Below are 17,631 nucleotides of genomic sequence, written 5' to 3'. Positions count from 1 at the left end.
GTCTGACCCAGACAACTTCACTGATGGGTTTTCCTTGCTTGAAGACCCTCTGCGCCATAATCCGGTCTCTGAGAAGTTTGAGACAAGACCTCACATTTTCCACTGGCCACACACGTGTCCACAACCGTCATTATCCCGGACGCCGGGCCCAGTCAGTCAATCGTCACCTGCCAACAGTCAGCTATACGCGCTGTATCAGTGTGGCGTTCAAGGCGACAATGGACAAACATTGGACCTGCTGCCTGTAGATGATGTGCCTCAAGTTCCGGACGACTATGATCGTGTACGCAAGCTGATACTCAGCTTACCTTCGAAGGCTTCCATATCCGAATCTACAGTTGCTTCCCGTGCTACTTTCGACCGTCAGGTTTCACCCAGTGAGCGAGTCTGCATGGTCGACCCTCCTGAATCGAACATGATATCAGTCGATCGGGAACTAGTGCCTCAAAGGCAGGAGATACATCATCCTCACAACCCATATCTACCTCGATGGAATCGCGGACAGGGTAGAAGGTGCCAAGGGTGGTGCGGGTGCGGCAGGTGGCTCAGTCTCAAGAGAAGTACCTACTGGTACGTTACAACCTCTAAATTTCATCTGAGAGAAAATGTCTCTAGTTTCAGTCTGTGGCTTGATACTCAGAGATTGAAAGAGGTATCACATGAACTTCGTCCACGGCATTGCCGTCACAGGCCAATCGTTTCCAGATCCCCCAACCACAGTCCGAAGTGTTCTCGACGGCGCGGGAACAGAGGGTGTGTGTAAGACTTGTCAGCAGTGGGTCTCGCTAGGGAAGAACAAAGGCACGGATACAGCCTGGTACAGACATGTATACAAGGTCCGTCCGTCTGCTCTTTTCTTCTTTTGTCTCTTCTCGTACCATGCACGAACATGGAACATTACATAGCGCGTTGGAGCTGACTGTCAAAAACAATTCCACAGTGTACCTCGATGGCGGCACTGCGCACATCTCAACGCAGCCGACAAGTAGCAGACAGGGTCTCGACACAAGAATGAAACCTGTTCTCGAGGACTGGCAGCATTTCTCTGTTGGTCAAAAGAGGGGCAAGAAAAGTCATTGGGGCCCTGCGTTGACCCAGGTAGATCCTAATATGAGTTCGTACACATATGCTACTGCTGTGCTGCAGACTCGTATATGCCTCCCCCCTCTTATGGTCCCATTGTGGAAAAGTAGATACAGGGCAGGGATACTCTGCGTCTCCTGTTCTTTTCCTTGTTGCTACATTCTTGACTCGAGGATGTGCAATGACACTTTGAGTGATTGACGATGTGGGAGATGAGAATGAGTTCGTGATATCCGTGAACAGGCGATGAATTGGTGTACACGCCTCCAAGAGTGCCTTGTGAGAAGAGAGAAGATAAAGCAAAATGCGTATATCATGCCTTCTGGAACAATCGCGAAACTCAAGACCGACTGCTCGCGCCCTTTCCCCCTCTTGTCTCTATCCCCTTCCCTCAATCATCCCCACTATCCACATCCCCATCCCCAGCTCCACCAACCGCCTTATCAACCGGCGTAGCGCCCAGCACCCATCCAATCCCACTCGCCAGTCCACCCGTAACAGCACTAGCGACCATATCCCTCCTCCTGACTCTATGTCCGCTGCCTGTCGAGTCGGATCTGTTGTGTTGAGTATACTGCGATTCGGAAACGAGAGGGGTTTCGGCAGCGGGAGCTTTACTGTTCAGCACAGACGTCGTAGCCGCGTTGCGGAGAGGGAAGGCGCTGCGACTTAGCGCTTTCGTCGCGCCGCGTGCGAGCTCGAAGAGGCCGACGGGGGCTTCGTCGTCGGCGTTCTTCCGCGCTGCTGCTGCTGTAGGGGCCGCAGCGCTGGCGGTTAATGCGCGACGGCCGATTTCCCGTCTGGGCTGGCCGTAGACGAAGCCGTCGGTGTTGTCGGATTCGAACTCTGAGAAGCCTCCTGGGATCTCTTCGCGTCTGTCGGCGCGGTCGTCGAAGTTTTGCGCTGCGAGGCTCTCGGCGGCGACTAGGCTGGAGGTCTCTTCTTCGCATCTGCGCCAGACGCCGAGGATTTCGGATAGGTGGGACGGTGGTGCCAGGAGGAGGGACAGGGAGAGCAGTTCGGTGCGTTGCTCGAGGCGGCGGAGAGGGGGCGGGGCGCCGTCGCGCGGTCGGTAGCGGCCTGCGAGGAAGGCCGCGCGCCATGATATGTCATCTACTTCTGGTGTGGTTTTTGTGGTTGTTGTTGTTGTTGTTGTTGTTGTTGTTGTTTCGGAACTCGTCACGGCTGATGCGCCGCCGTCTGAGGGCGCCAGACGGTTGACAATGTATGAGTATGCTGTTTCGAAGTCGTCTTCGGCGAGCGCGGCTTCCACGCACATGGCTATGCACCTGCGTTCTGCTGTCTGGACGTTTGTGGCGAGTTCGGATTTGGTCCCTACGTCTTCGATGGATTGTTCGCTGTCGGAGTTTGGCGTCGGCAGACCGGCAGAAACCAAATTGCGGCCGATGGCGACAATGTCGTCGATCTTGGTGTAGGATTTGCTGTTTTGCTCGAGGACCTTTGGGAGAAGAGACAAGGGGTCTAAGCTGACGCGGATGTTCACGGGTTGAAAAGGCACATTATGTTGGAGTTTCAAGGAATAGAAGGACAAGGCGTGAGTCGCTGCTATGAGCGCTGATGCGCGGCGGAAAGCCTCGCTGCTTGGGAACTTGTTTTGAGCGTACTTGATACTACATAATGTTCAGCATGAGATTCCCAAGGCAAGGGTCGAGGATAATTCTGTTGTACTCACAGGTCAGAGGACTTCTTCATACTGCCTCTACTCCGATTGCCGTTGCTTGCACTGTCGTACAGCTGCATGGCTTGATCGAGCAAGACACAATGGACCTCTTCCGAAGTTATTCGTCGCGAAGAAGGAGCCGAATCGTCCAAGTATAGCTGATCGATGAGAGTGAAGCCTGGCATTGGCACGTCAGAGTGGCTCCAGAAACCTCGTGTGGTTTAGATGAACAGATAGGAGGTAAAGATGCAAAAGTACACTTACATCCTGCTGTTACGAGCACCTTCAGCAGTTCCTTTTCCATGGTCACTTTGTCGATCTTGCCAAAGACGCCAGCGCCCTGACCAGCATCGTCTTCGACGTCTATGTTCCAACTCCAAAGCCACATCAACTTGTGGTAGTCAAACTGCCATTGCTGATCATCCCTCTGACCCCTGCTGGCCGAGGAATGCAAGATCTTTTGTAACAGGGCAAATTGCTCGTCCTCTTCACTAAAGAAGCGCAACTTGGCGACATTGACGATTGAGATGGCATGGCCTAGACCAGCCAGCTGATAGGCAGAGTACACGAGCATCTGCAGCAACATGAACGTCTCGAGGGTCGGATTAGTAAGTGGATGGTCGTGTGTCAATAAGACGTCCGGCTCGAGGAAAAGGGTGGAACGAGCGGTATGCAATGACTTTGCATGGCGGTCCACTCTAGGCAGCTGCTGTACACTAGTAGCAAGATCCGGTGGCGGCTCAAAGTCAAGAAGCTCGGCCAGGCGCACGAGGATGCCATGTGCGCCATCTATCGTCTCGGTAGAGTCAGATTCAACAGCGTAGCATGCGGCGAAAGTCGCCTGTGCGTACAAGCGCTCCAGCTTGGCCTGAAGTTCGTCTTCTAGATAGGCGTTTCCGGGAACATAGTCTCCCAAGTCCACATCGCCAGGCCCATCCCACTCCTCGATGGCATCTACTACGAGCGGGAATTGATGCACCGCGTGATGAACCAGCCACTTGAAAGCATGTTCCCAGTCATGACCAGTCTTGTCATCGCTCGAAAGACCTTCGAGCGAGATGAAAGCCTGACGATCAGGAAGGGAGGATTTATGAGGATTGCTGTTGTTCCTGCCCCTTTGTCCATTCTCTCTTCCACCACCATCCAGTCTCCTCCTCTTGCGCTCTGTGTGACCGTACATCCACGGACCGACCAGGCCTCTCAAGTCTCCCGCCACGGTGCCCCTGCTGCTGGTGTCTTGAGTGCCTTGGGCGGCTCTGGCGAGCAGGACGTCTATGCCCCGAGCACCGTCAATCTTCTCGAAAGCCTCCAGAGACATGGGCTCCTGGCCATCGGGGTGGTACTCGTAGTCCAGACGCAGCAGAGGGAGGACCAGCGAAACGAACCACGTGCGCAGATACTCGGACTGTTCAATGAAAGGCTCGAGCAGGGTCGGGATCAGGGTCAGTAAGCCAGTCTCTTCATCGATGCGGTATGCGCGGTGGCACAGAAACCGAGTGAGGAGATCATCTGGCGCGTCGGGAGGAAAGTCGGGTCTGCTGAGTTGAAGCAGGTTCAGTTTCTTGACTCTGTGCTGCGCCTGTTCGTGGCTGATGCCTTGGACCGCACTCGTGTCGATGTCCAGGTGTTCTTGCTGTTGGAGATAGATGCGTGAGGCCACCTCGCCCACATATGTCGTATACAGCCGCGGATCCACGCTCTCGGGCAGGTAGCTCAATACTATGCATAGCACCAGTTCGGGGTCCAGCGCATCGAGTCGTGAAGGTGTGAATGCGTGTAGAGCCTTGATATTCGCCTCGCTTGCCAGATGCACAGTCAAGAGCACGCACTGCGCCTCTGTGAGCTGCGCCGTCATGCTGCTTTTGTTCTTGGGGTCAGAATGCTATCGTCAATTCAACTCGGAGTACATTTCAGAAAAGTTGTTTATATCGTGTTGGAGACGTGACCTCATACGGGCATAAACTTGTGGAGACATCTAAACCTCCGAAGCAGGGGCTCACAAAGTCACGTATCAACTATAACACAAGGCTGTACTAAGAGTATGTAGCCAATCACCGGGATACATCTCAAGACGACATGACTCGAGGACTGGTGTATCATCTATCGGATGCCTCTTACACGGTTCCTTCTTCACGTTTGCAGATGTCTTAGACATGGCCCACATTGATCATGAAGCAGCCGCGCCTTCGCTGTTGAATGCTTTCAAGTAACGTCACACATCACGAACACAGAGCTATTGGAACACGCTCGCGTAAGACATACATTATAGATCAAGCTTCTCTGCATAACTTGTTCTACAAATGAGAGCACTCTACGCGCCTGGGGGAGGCGGAGGAGGCGCATTGTCGCTCGGTGGCGGGGGTGCCGCATCTGTAGGTGGAGGTGGAGGAGGAGCCGAGCCATAGCCTTGCTGCTGCCATGGTGCAGCACCAGGCATGCCGGGAGGAGCAGGTGGTCCACCGTAGCCACCCTGGTCGTATCCGGGAGCCTCGTAAGCATATGATCCACCGTTACCACCGCCGCCACCACCACCACCACCATTGTAGCGACCGTATCCATGTTGCTGGCCACCGTGCGACTGTTGTTGCCATGGCGCAGCGCCACCGCTGCCACCACCGCCGTAGCCACCCGAGGAGTGATGTCCGTAACCACCTCCGCCATACGAGTCGCCGCCGCCGTGGGATCTGTGACCTCCGCCGCCGCCGCCACCACCACCACCTCCTCCAGCCCATGGAGGCGGGCCGCCGGATCCACCCTGGCGTTCTTCCCGGGGTTGGTTCCACGGTGCGGATGCTCCAGTCGGGCCACGTTCCCAAGGCTTCGGCGCGCGTGAGTCGCCGTTGGCGCCAGCTTCGATCGCGCCTCTAGGTGCACTTGCGGCGATGGCACCTCCAGCTCCAAGCTCTTCCATGAGGTTGTTGAACTCTGTATCCGCAGGCTCGAGTCTGCCAGCAACCGGTCGTGCTCCAGCGGGTCCGTCGTTGCGCCAGTTCTGTCCGCGCTGTCTGTCGGGGCAATCTCTTGCCATGTGACCAGCGTTGCCGCACACGCGACAGATGATGTTGGCGGTGAAGTTGCGCTGCTCGGGGCAGTCGTATTTGCGGTGACCAATCTGTCCGCAGTTCTGACAGGCTTGGTTCTCGTCGTCACGGAGAGTACCGTTGAGCGCTGCGAGTTCACGGAGTTGGTTGCGCTTGAGCTCGTTCTGGCCTTCGGGAATGGAAGCTGCCTGCGAAGAATTAATCCTTGGTCCAACGGAAAGAGCAGGTGTCGCGGTACTTACAGTCTCGATGACATTGTGGATCAGCTGCTTGGCCTTAATGACCTTTTCCTCGGTGTCTGCCATGATCAAACAGTGGAGATCCTCCTCCTGATTGCTGGTGTGCGCAGCGTCGGATCGGCCCTTTCCTTCCTTGACGGAACCCTTGCCGCGAATGGCAATCTTCGCCTGAGATTCGGTTTCCATCTTCTTGAGTGTGTTACCACGAGGACCAATCAAGAGGCCAACTGTTAGTAGGAAAAACCCCTATGTGTTAGTAGCTGTAAATATGTCATGATGAGATGATGTAGCCAGACGCGTGTGCACATTGCAGATTGAAGTGCTCAATGTACCGCTACTTGCACACCGAAAGGGGTAGAGAAGGGAAGGAAAAGGAAGTTGTTAGAGGTTAGAGGGTTAGCAATCATACTGAAATTGATTTCTGGATAATCGTTGACTGGCACGTAGACTTTCTCTTGAGTCTTGGTGGGCCGTCTATAGTCAGAAGGAGGGTGGTAGCCCGGGATGATCTTCATCGCCTTCTCGATCAACTTGTGGCGCTCATCCTCGAGACGCTTCTTGTAGCGATATTCGCGAGTATTGACACGTCGGCCGAAGTTGTCGTATTGAGGAGCGGGCGAAGGAGATCTGGGAATCGAGATGAGCATCGGCATCACTGTGCGCAAGAAATCGGGAAGGGGCTATGCTTACCTGTCACCATCCGCTGGGACGACGTCGTTGATCCTCAGCTTCTGGCTGATCTCCTCGATACGCAGATGCAATGTGTAGGCATCCAACTGCTCGCTGGTCATGTTTCCGAGCACAGCAGTCGGCAGGTTCATCAGACCTGCTGCCTTGTTGTCGGTAGAATCGCCCCATCGGTTGCGCTTCTTTCTCTTCTTGGTACCATCGGGATTCAGCTCTGCAAGGCTGGTGTCAGTGTTGTCCACTGTCGCGCGATAGCATTCCTGCTTGTCTCCTCGTGGGAACTCACCTCGAACGGGACTGCGACCTCTCTTGAGGCTGACTTCAGGCTCCTCAGAGAAGTCATCTCCGGTTGGGGTGCCTTCATCGCCACCATCGCCCGCAAATCTACGACGGCTACCCAAAGGTATGTTGTTGCTGCCCGTGATCCCCTGGTTACGCCAAGACATGATGCTATGTCTTGTAAGAGGTTTACAGGATGATGTCTGGTGGATGACCGGCGAATTGTAACGCGAAAGTCCAGGCGTACAAAGCAGCGGCGGACTGACAGATGTGGTAGGTACAGTGAGAGGACGCACGGCCCCCAGACGCCTCGGCTAACTTTCCAGACTTGCCTCACCATCCAGACTTCCACTACACTGACATTGGAACTTGCCTTAGCCGAGGTACCTTACCTTACACAACTCAGCGATGTATCATGCGGCGTGCTGCGTGCTATATAGTCCATCGAAGAATGCTTGTTGATGATGATCTCGTGTGAATGAAATGATCCTCGGAATTGTTTGGGCGTCTAGTCAAGAATGGGGAACAGGCGAATACACGTAGGATCTACTCGAGCTCGGCTGCATTTGTAATCGCTTCGTCTTATATAAGATAGTCCATCATGGGCATATAATTTTACCGTAATACTCAACCATCTACCTATAAAAATCAAACCTGTCACACACCACCATGGCCACTCCAAACATCCACTTGTATACTGCACAGACGCCCAACGGCATCAAAATCTCCATCCTCTTGGAGGAGCTTGGGTAAGACGAGCTCACGTTTCCATACACCAGCGATTTGCATGCCTATCACTTCATCCATCTCGTCTGAAGGGCCGCCTTCCATCGTCCCTCATCGTGTTGTGTGAAGACTCTTCACTGTGGCTGTGTAGTGTGTGAAAGACTGACACCATAGTCCTGGCATTTAGCTTACCTTACACGACCCATAAAATCGACATCACCAAGAATGAGCAAAAGACTCCGGAGGCATGTTCTCCAGCGGATCTCAGTGTACTACAAAGCTGACATGATTTTCAGTTCCTCGAGATAAACCCCAATGGACGCATTCCTGCCTTGACCGATACCTTCAATGATGGCAAGCAGATACGCTTGTTCGAGTCTGCGAGCATCATGTGCAAGTGACCCGATCGTAGATGTATCTGCCGTGCGACATGCTAAGACGACGATCAGTGTACCTGGTATCCGAATATGACAAGGAGCATAAGTTCACCTTCCCTCCAGGCACCAGAGACTTCTATGAGGTATGACCAGGCCATCAAGAAGCACCCCTGTTTTTTTTTAATCTACCTTAACTAATGGATGGATAGATGAACAGTTGGCTCAACTTTCTGACTGCCGGAGTCGGACCAATGCAAGGTAAAGTTGAGTCAAATAGCTTGTGGACAAGACACTGACTGCTTTATAGGCCAGGCGAACCATTTCACAAGGGTATGAAAAGTTCGATTCACAATTCCAGTGCCAGGCTGACTCTTAAAACTCAGTATGCCCCCGAGCATATTGAATATGGTGTGAACAGGTACCAGAATGAGACCCGACGCCTGTACGGCGTGCTTGATAAGCATCTGAAAGACTCGAACCAAGAATACCTCGTCGGCAACAAATGCACCGTGAGTTCCTGTTCATCACATGCTATGCCATGATCTCCTAATTGTAGTACAGATTGCGGACTTTGCGCACTGGGGTTGGATTTCAGCTGGTGGCTGGGCCGGTATCGACATCGACAAGTTCCCTCAACTGAAAGCTTGGGAGGAGCGCATGTGGGCACGACCTGCCCTCAAGAAGGGTGCTAACGTGCCTGATCCATACAAGATCAAGGAGCTTCTGGGTAACAAGGAAGAGGTGGAGAGGATCATGCAGGAAAGTAAGGCTTGGATCCAGCAAGGCATGAAAGAAGATGCGGAGGCCAGCAAGAAGTGATCGCTCATATTCTGCCCAGCTGATGAAGTGATGTGCGTGTTCAAGTTGTTGTCTATCATACCTCTGTATGTATGTATGTATCAAAGATACGGCCCGAACCACATTCAGAGATTGCTTGATGGGGCGTCCTGGGTCTCAGACATCATGATACCATGCGCAATTTAGATACACTCGGATCCTACTATACATACTCATGTAAGGCATACAAGCATTCCTTAGCCATTTCGCCCCGCAAGAGTGATTACATTAGTTTTGGGCATCGACCTCACCTTAACCTCCACACTTTTGTGTGGTAGGTGGACATCTCTTTTTTAGGTTCACGGGTTCATATAGCTGCAGTGAAAGTACAGTGTATGTCAATAGGAGATCCCTGTTCACAAAATTTCATCATGTGCTTCCATCTCCAGCGACTTCGAAGCGACGTTTCAACATCAGACGGTCTCTCAACGCGCACGCATTCAAGACTTGCTGATCGTTCTAAGCGTACTGATTCATTCCAGCACTGTGAAAGTGAGGTACTTGTAGCCTTATAGCATGTCTATTATTCAATTCTCTGTAACTCGATTCTCCTTTAAGAGCCGTTACGAGCTGTCTAACCTAGACCAATGTGTCGCAGCCGGCTTCGCGTGGCTGCTCCTGAAACGCCATGGAGGTTTCACACCCCACAGCTTGATAGGCGCTCCGTCGTTCTAGTGTGCTCTCGTATTCCGGCACCAATGCACTGTCTTGTTATTCCGTTATGCGCCAAGCTGCATGGTGCGTGAGACTTGACATTCCTGTTATCCACATTCCCGTACCATGCTGGTCCTATTCATCCTTTCTACATTCCAATTCCATTCTCTCACCTGTCTCAACGTTCGGCACTGGTGCTGGACATCCATTCGTTTCTCTTCTCAAATTGCTTCTCTGGTTGCTGGTTCAAATATCTACGTAACGACTTTAGGAAAATAACCCGTTCAAGTCGCAACGGCCACCAACCTCCTCAGCATTGCAGATATATCGTGCTAGCCGCGCCCCGTGAAAGGTCGAATACCATAACGAGGACTTGACGACGAACACCATAGTCTGACGTGTTTTCTCAATTCTCCTCTGACACAGCCAAGACAATTTACGTGTTGGACAAGTCTGTCTATCTGTGTTCGCCAAGATACGATGATGGCTTCACGGCACGTAGTGCTCGCGTCCTTCGTAACTGCGGCGGTCGCAGCAGATAGCTCTGACAAGGAGGCGATGATTCGTGCAGCTATCCAGAACAACCGCATCTGCTGGTATCTGGGCTATACCTGGGCGGCGACTGTCGGCGTCCTTCTCATCTACCGTCTTTGGCTTGTTGGAGTCCGTTATGTGCGTACACTCGCTTGTCTCGGCAATGACAAACAGAGGTATTTCACAGCGCCGGACCCGACATATGCACAGCTCAAGCGCCATATCATCGATGCGCCTCTCATCAACAAGCGTCACAACCGTGAGCTCAGGATCTCGAACGCAGTCAGTGCTGGCACTATACCTGGTCGTCTCCAAATGTGCTATCTTATCGGGTACATCGCCATGAACATTGTTTTTTGTGTCTTCAGTATCGATTGGTCTGGCTCAAGTAACGAGCTTGCGACCGAGGTCCGTAACCGGACTGGTGTGCTTGCCGTCATGAACATGCTCCCTTTGTTCTTGTTAGCGGGTCGCAACAATCCGCTTATCAGTATGCTGGACATTTCGTTCGACACGTACAACCTGATCCATCGTCAGATTGGACGTATAGTGGTTTGTGAGGCATTAGCCCATACCCTTGCTTGGATGGTCAACAAAGTCAACACAGCTGGGTGGGCAGTCATAGGCAAGTCGATGGCAGGCAGTCAACTGATCCTGACTGGTACTATTGTAAGTCATTCTTGGAACACTCAATCGCAAGGGCGGCAATCCGGTGGCAGATCACTAACCTGTTCTTTAGGCAACATGCGCCTTGATATTCATTCTGATCCTCTCTCCTTCTCCACTTCGTCACGCTTACTACGAGACATTTCTCCACGTGCATATTATACTTGCCATTGTCACGTTGATCACTGTCTGGATTCACCTGAAGACGATTCCTCAACAATCGACGCTTATTGCTGTTGTTGCCATATGGGCCGCAGAGCGGTTTGTGCGACTCACTCATATCGTGCGCAGGAATATTGGCCGCGGTGTCACCAAGGCCGAGGTCGAGGCTCTTCCTGGAGATGCACTCCGCGTCACGCTCAGAATCGCACGTCCGTGGACGTTTCGCCCCGGCCAGCATGTCTATCTCTACATGCCATCCATTGGCCTGTGGACGAGCCACCCGTTCTCTCTTGCCTGGAGTGAGGAAGAGCAGGACATCAACAACGAGAAGGGTCTCCCTATGGACAGGATTGACGTGCTCGCCATGCAGAAAAGCTCAATGTCTCTCATCATCCGCCGTCGCACTGGATTCACAGACAAACTCTGGAAGAGGGCCGAGAAGTCACCAGAAGGTAGATTTGTCTCAAGCGCCATTGTAGAAGGACCCTACGGCGGTCAAAACCTCGAGTCATACGGCCATGTCATGCTCTTCGCTGCTGGTGTTGGTATCACACACGCTGTACCCCACGTCCGGGAACTCTGCGCTGCGTTTGCGAACGGAACTTCTGCCACACGCCACGTTGTTCTTGTTTGGATCATTCAGTCCCCAGAGCACTTAGAATGGATCCGACCGTGGATGACTTCTATCCTGAACATGCCACAACGCCGTGAGGTCCTCAAGATCTTACTATTTGTTACTCGTCCGAGAAGCACAAAGGAGATTCACTCCCCAAGCTCCAGCGTCCAAATGTTCCCAGGTAAACCAGACGTTGGTGCTCTCATAGACCAAGAGCAAGCTCGACAGGTCGGCACCATGGCGGTGAGCGTGTGCGGAACAGGAAGTCTCGGAGACGATGTTCGTCTGGCTGTAAGGAAGCGGTGCGAGAAGACTTCAATTGACCTGATGGAGGAGAACTTCAGTTGGTAAACTGAGTACAAGATGTTTGGGACGCCAATTGAATTGGAAGATGCTTTTCGAGGTCGAACGTTCATATGCTGGACATATGATGATGAATCGTTGCGATGCTTTGCTTTTCTTCGCACTTGGTCAATTCAACTCGCGCATCTTCGCTTCTCAAAGACGCCGCCAGTCCTGTGAGACTTTACTTTCATGCCAGTCCTTCCCCTTCGAGGGTATTTTATCAAAATCACCAATCACGTTCGAGATGACCACAAAGCAAGCCTTGTTGAATAGCTACGACCAGCATCTCAATCTGCCGCTAAAGATAGATCAAGTACATAGAATCTCAACAAAACCATGTACTGTGTACGATCATCCACTTCCAGACCTGCCAGATTCGGGTGTCCCAAGTGATGAATATGTAACCAGCTTCAACAAGTTTCTACCGTAGTGAAAGGAAAAAAAACACCAGCAATGATAAATAAGAATGTCTTTCTTGTTGCTGGTAATCAAAAAGACAAAACAACCTTAACGAGGCCTCATCTACTCATTCATTTCTTGCCCTCGATCATGACCAGATGATAACCTTCGCCGGTCTTGACTTCGGCCCATTTGGGGTTATTCGTCGTCGAGGGTTCCAAGTCATAGGCTACTTTCTCGAAATCGGGCATTAGGCTTCCTCGGCTTTTCCACCCTAGTGATCCACCTGCAGAGGCATGACCACATCAGTATACTCAAAGCTTTCATGTCCTATCCTTGGCCTAGAACACAACGACTGCATAAAATCCCGTTCTTCCTTGCTTGGATTCAAACTGCGCGAAACAAAACGCGAGGGAGTAAAAACATACCTTGCCTGGCCTTATCCTCCGAAAACTCACGAGCGACCTCGTCGAACTTGACGCCCGCATTGAGTTTCGCCACCGCTTCTTCCTTTCTTGAATGTTTCGCGCACAGGATGTGTCTGACGTTGATGCTTTGACCTGGTTTTTGTTTTAATTGGAGTGAGTTGTGCTGATTCTAAGTGTTGGGAGGGTAGAGGAGGAGGGGGGGTTCCTGTCTGCTTTACCTCCTTTTGCTTTGGCCGCGGCTGATTTCTCGGGCTCTTTGGCTGCTTTACCGCCTTTGCCTGCTTTAGGGGCCATATTTGGGATTGTCTGATTGTGCAGGTGGATTCAAGTGAGGGTGTACTTTTCGTGGATGCTCTGATGTGTGAGGGCCAAAAGGTATGATGGATGTTTACGAGTCATGGTTTTATGATTATCGAGTCAGATATTGTTTCTCTCTCTTATTGGCTGACTCTGACTTCATTCGGATATGTTCGAGTATATATATGTATAATAATAATAACAAATAATGTACAACGTACGCGGCCAAGGGTTTACAACATTTCTATGATCATTCATCCGAAGTTCGCATTTCCTACATATGGCTAAACCAACAAAGCTCACAAACCTCGAGGACTCCCGAATCCCTCACCTCCCAGACTCAATATACTACCTACCGGCCTTCATAACCCCCGACGAAGAATCCCAAATCCTGGCCTCCCTACCTCTAAACCGATGGATAAACCTCTCGCACCGCCGCCTCCAAGCCCACCCAACAACACTCTCGAAGACCAACATCCTTCTCGATGCTCCTCTGCCCCAATGGCTGCGGGAACCAATAATTTCACGATTTCAATCTCTCGGCCTGTTCGAGGAAAGTCCTCGCAAAGCACCGAATCACGTACTGGTGAACGAGTATCTCCCGAATCAAGGCATCATGCCGCACGAAGACGGAGGCACGTATTCCCCTATCGTGGCGACCGTCAGTCTGGGCGCGAGTATCGTGCTCGACGTCTACCAGAAACGCGCAGATGGAAACCCTGTCGGTGTCGAGATGGGTTCCGCGACGAGAGAGGGCGAAGACCAGGCCCACTGGCGGATCCTCCAGGAACCGCGATCGCTGCTCGTGACGACCGGGTCGGCGTACACTGATTTGCTGCACGGTATTGCAGAGGTGGATGTTGATCCAGACCTCACGGCGAGCACGGTGGCGAATTGGGAACTTCTTGATGATAGGCGGACGATTCAGGAGAATGGCTCGAGTAGTGTTCGAGGGACGAGGATCAGTCTCACTTATCGAGATGTGCTCAAGGTGTCGAAGATCGGGGCCAGGATCTTTGGTAAGACTCGGCACTGAGGATGATGCTGGTGCGAGAGATGTGCTTTCCGTCCCTGGCGAATCACGGTCGGCTCTCACTTGGCCAATATGAGACACGCCACGTTAGCAAGCATACGGCATCTCATAAGACCTGATCATTGCCAGCTGACGACAGAGGCAGACTTCCTACAGTGGTGGTCGTCCACGGCTTCATCAACAGACACTGGTAACGATGCACATGTACATAAATAGTGAGGAGTGTGATAACGAAATTGATGACTGGGTATCTAGAAGAGCTCGGGTAATTGTATGTCACCTAAGAAGAGGAAAGTAGTAGCAACAATTGGCCAACGACGGTGTCCAAGAAGACAGTAGAATGTTCGCGTGCCAGTAGACTTAAGCTCCGAGCTCGTCATCGCTGTCTTCTGAGGCCACGACTCGCGATGGCTTCGTTTTCGCGACGCGGACGTCCTTCGTCCTGCTCTTTGGTTTCGCCACAGTGGGGTTATTAGTCGTGCATGGCAGAGACGAATGTTTCGGCTTGGCTTTCACGACGCTCATTGCCAGCTCGTCGAAGTCCAGCTCAGAATCACTAGAAGTGTTGGCGCGTTTCTTATTGACAGATGAATAGCGTGTTGGAGTGGTCGCTTGAGGTCTTGACATTGCTGGCCGGCGCTGTTCCGACGTGGCTTTTGAGGTACGGTGCCCAGTGGCAGCACTGGCAGTCTTCACTGTTTCCTTTGGATAAACATTACGTGGGGCATCGTCACCGCTACTGATAGATCTGGACTTTGAGTCGCGCTGTAGATTTTCCTTGTGAGTACTATGGGCTGCATCCGCGGCAGCGTCTTTTGCGGTAGCGATATGCACATTTGATGGAGAAGTTGGTGCAGGAGATTCCAGGCAGACGGAGCGTGACTTATTTGTAGTGTTGTTCTGTGACTGCACCGCACACCGTGAGCTGGTCGCGAAAAGGGGTGGCGGCTTGCTCGGTAGCGCGGTCGTCACCGTTGAAGGTGATGTGCTTTGCCCCCTGATCGCAAGAGGCGCAAGTCTGCCCCCAAATTCAGGGAAAAAATTACCTTCGAGATCATCGGCCAGAACATCGGGTGAGGACGACAATATAGAGCTTGAAGCAGACGATCCTGGACCTTTGGGCGTCTCGTGCAGAGTCAAGTATCCCGAGTCATGTAGGTCGTCGTTATAGCCCTCGGTAGACAGCAGAGCAGTGGGAAGGGCCGCTTCATCATCCTGATTTGCTGGTACTTTTGAGAGAGGCGACGACTGAGTATTGAAGTGCGTGATCCTGCTTTGGGCTTTGCGCGAAGTGAAAGGAGTCGCAGCGATCCATTCGCAGAGACCCTCCTCCCAGCGGAAATTGTTGCGCGGCTTCACATCTTGTGCGCGACCGTACTGTGCGGGTTGTAGTTTGACAGGCATAGACCCTTCTCGCAACACGCTTTGCTCTACAAGTTGCACAAAGTCCTTGCTCTTTCGGGTTCGCGTGACTTTTGCGAACGTGAGAGCGGTCTCTAGTGCGATTTGTTGGAAGAACATCTTCCACTCAACCGACAAGGCGGTCGAGGTGGTCATTAGTGTTTGCACAAGATCCTCGAGGATGTCTTGCGCGTCAAATTGAAGACTCTGTCCACAGCAAAAGGCGAGGTCCGAGATGAAACAAGCTGCCTCTTCCATAGCTGTGCGATCCGAGGAAGAAATCCCGCACATAGCAGAGACGAGTTCGTCAATTTCAACTCCAGAAATTGTGCATCCAGCATGGGTATGCTTGATCAAGACAATGAGCATAGCAGTGAGTACTTTGAACATCGTATATTGCGAAGATGGCATCTTGTGACCATGTCGCTGCCCAAGATTTCCTTTGGCAGCAGGTCGCATCAATACAGTCATTGAAAGACTGTGAATCAACATAGATGCATGCCAGCTCGCATCTGCTGGGCTGTCGTTGCAGCAATCATCCTGCCTGTCCGGAATGATGGCCATGGCTGTCAGTATCATGAGTAAGCTGTCCATAGTTCTAGATACACTCTTCGTCAAAGATGGGGACATTGAAGATGTGATCATCAGCGCATCGTCCTCGATCTGGGACATTTCGTTGTCGATGCTCTTTCTCATCGAGGTTTGATCCATATCGAAGATCTGTCCAAAAAGACCACCGAGAAATTGCATGACATTTAGCGCATCGCTTTGGCTGGAAGATGATAACAAACGCACGGCTTGGCTCAATATCAACGGCATGTCCTTGGTTCCAGCCCAAGACACTGGTAGATTCTTATTGCTGAAGAGCTTATGTAGGATGCGCAACCGCACACTAGAAGAGCGTTCGAAGATGACCAAATGTGACATGTTTGACAGACAACCGTCGAGGAGTAGCGAAGAGGTATTCAAAGGTCGTCTCGACGGCAGGCTTTGCGCGAATGTGAGCGCCAGCATTTCTGCATCATGCATAGACCCGTGCTGTAGAGGCATATTGGCCAGCTCTGCGCGCGTTTTGACAGATACAAGTTTGCTCTCGATCAAGTCTTTTATCAATTTCACACCGTGTGCGCGTACCACCTCACGCAGCGGACTCCAGCCGTGACCTGACGAGCCAAGTTCCTCGAGTTCTTCGTACACCTCCGCACTAACATCGGTTTCATCATCCGGGTCAACGCTGTTTCGCCAGCCCTCTTCCGCTTGGATATAATCAGGTATACGTTTCAAGCATGTACTGAAAAGTGATCTGGCGCCCCGTCTATCCTGAGTCGAAGTGTCCTTTTGTGTCGCTCGGGGCTCAGTCCTTTGGAGAAGTAGCGAGAAACCATCTGTCACTCCTTGATGCAATTCAAACACCTTCTCAAATGCTTGTCTATCATGCAGCTCCGCGCTTTGCATCGCGACTGGTGCGTGAGCGAATGGATCTCTCCTCGATCGCTTACGAAGTTGAACGTCAAGTTTCATACATGGCGTCGCACTTAGATCTCCATCGTGCTTCTTCACCGGGGTCTTGCCAGATGTATTTCTACGTAACGCGCGAGTCTTGAAAGGTGTCGGTAGTGATACAAGAGTGACCTGTGGCGGCTGTTCGGCCTCTGAAGCAGTTGGACGACCATTCTTACGAGTAGTCCGATCCTTGGACTTGTAACTTTTCAACTTCGTTTGCTCATCTGCACGTCTTAGCCAAGCTGGATCCTCTGACAGCCCGGTCTGACGAACAGCAGATGGTCGTCCAACATCTTTGGGGTTACGCGTCTTCTCTGGTCGGTGAGAGTCGGTTATATACGCCAACTTTTGCAGGGGCGCAACACGGGATGCGATGGGTCGCAGTAGTCTATGACATCTCGCCGCAGTCCACTCTACTTCATGGCCGGTGCTACTGCGCTTACGCTTACGATCCATCGACACCCGCACCGAGGGAATATCCAGGAGAACCTTTTTCTTGTCAGTAATGAAAGATGCAATTTTACGCCGCCATATGTCAACACTGGTTTGATACAATGCGGGTCCTTGAATCAGGTCGACGGTAAACACATAAACACGCCAAGATTCGGCTGTCGACGGAGCGTTGGTCCGGCCCGAACCGGCC

General features: G+C 52.0%; 6 protein-coding genes across 7 annotated transcripts; 2 read left to right on the top strand and 4 right to left on the bottom strand.

Annotated features, from left to right (window-relative positions):
* Positions 1-1,474: 1,474 nt before the first annotated feature.
* Positions 1,475-4,619, bottom strand: AAFC00_004621 (uncharacterized protein; the record flags this gene model as incomplete). The annotated part of the gene is made up of 3 exons (XM_069344294.1): positions 1,475-2,714; positions 2,777-2,942; positions 3,029-4,619. 3 exons carry the CDS (start codon positions 4,617-4,619, stop codon positions 1,475-1,477), a joined length of 2,997 nt encoding a protein of 998 aa, XP_069196712.1.
* Positions 4,620-5,075: 456 nt separating this feature from the next.
* AAFC00_004620 (uncharacterized protein) lies at positions 5,076-7,177 on the bottom strand (the record flags this gene model as incomplete). Its single annotated transcript, XM_069344293.1, has 5 exons — positions 5,076-5,993; positions 6,048-6,271; positions 6,454-6,671; positions 6,735-6,945; positions 7,018-7,177. The coding sequence occupies 5 exons, from the start codon at positions 7,175-7,177 to the stop codon at positions 5,076-5,078; spliced, it is 1,731 nt and encodes a 576-aa protein (XP_069196711.1).
* Positions 7,178-7,679: 502 nt separating this feature from the next.
* Positions 7,680-8,932, top strand: AAFC00_004619 (uncharacterized protein; the record flags this gene model as incomplete). Its single annotated transcript, XM_069344292.1, has 8 exons — positions 7,680-7,759; positions 7,924-7,981; positions 8,033-8,129; positions 8,186-8,256; positions 8,323-8,371; positions 8,421-8,443; positions 8,497-8,622; positions 8,675-8,932. 8 exons carry the CDS (start codon positions 7,680-7,682, stop codon positions 8,930-8,932), a joined length of 762 nt encoding a protein of 253 aa, XP_069196710.1.
* Positions 8,933-10,084: 1,152 nt separating this feature from the next.
* AAFC00_004618 (uncharacterized protein) lies at positions 10,085-11,933 on the top strand (the record flags this gene model as incomplete). 2 transcript variants are annotated; one of them, XM_069344289.1, is made up of 2 exons in its annotated part: positions 10,085-10,807; positions 10,878-11,933. In XM_069344289.1, the coding sequence occupies 2 exons, from the start codon at positions 10,085-10,087 to the stop codon at positions 11,931-11,933; spliced, it is 1,779 nt and encodes a 592-aa protein (XP_069196708.1). The 2 variants fall into 2 exon arrangements, with proteins under 2 accessions (XP_069196708.1, XP_069196709.1); XM_069344290.1 differs by having other exon boundaries at positions 10,088-10,807.
* A 524-nt stretch (positions 11,934-12,457) lies between these two features.
* Positions 12,458-13,048, bottom strand: AAFC00_004617 (uncharacterized protein; the record flags this gene model as incomplete). The annotated part of the gene is made up of 3 exons (XM_069344288.1): positions 12,458-12,612; positions 12,755-12,886; positions 12,973-13,048. The coding sequence occupies 3 exons, from the start codon at positions 13,046-13,048 to the stop codon at positions 12,458-12,460; spliced, it is 363 nt and encodes a 120-aa protein (XP_069196707.1).
* Positions 13,049-14,444: 1,396 nt separating this feature from the next.
* On the bottom strand, positions 14,445-17,444 carry AAFC00_004616 (uncharacterized protein; the record flags this gene model as incomplete). The annotated part of the gene is made up of 1 exon (XM_069344287.1): positions 14,445-17,444. One exon carries the CDS (start codon positions 17,442-17,444, stop codon positions 14,445-14,447), a length of 3,000 nt encoding a protein of 999 aa, XP_069196706.1.
* Positions 17,445-17,631: the final 187 nt, after the last annotated feature.

Source organism: Neodothiora populina (genome assembly GCF_041146345.1).
Source record: "Neodothiora populina strain CPC 39397 chromosome Unknown canker_contig_3, whole genome shotgun sequence".
Taxonomy (NCBI): domain Eukaryota; kingdom Fungi; phylum Ascomycota; class Dothideomycetes; order Dothideales; family Dothioraceae; genus Neodothiora; species Neodothiora populina.
This window is presented reverse-complemented; position numbering and strand designations above follow the sequence as displayed.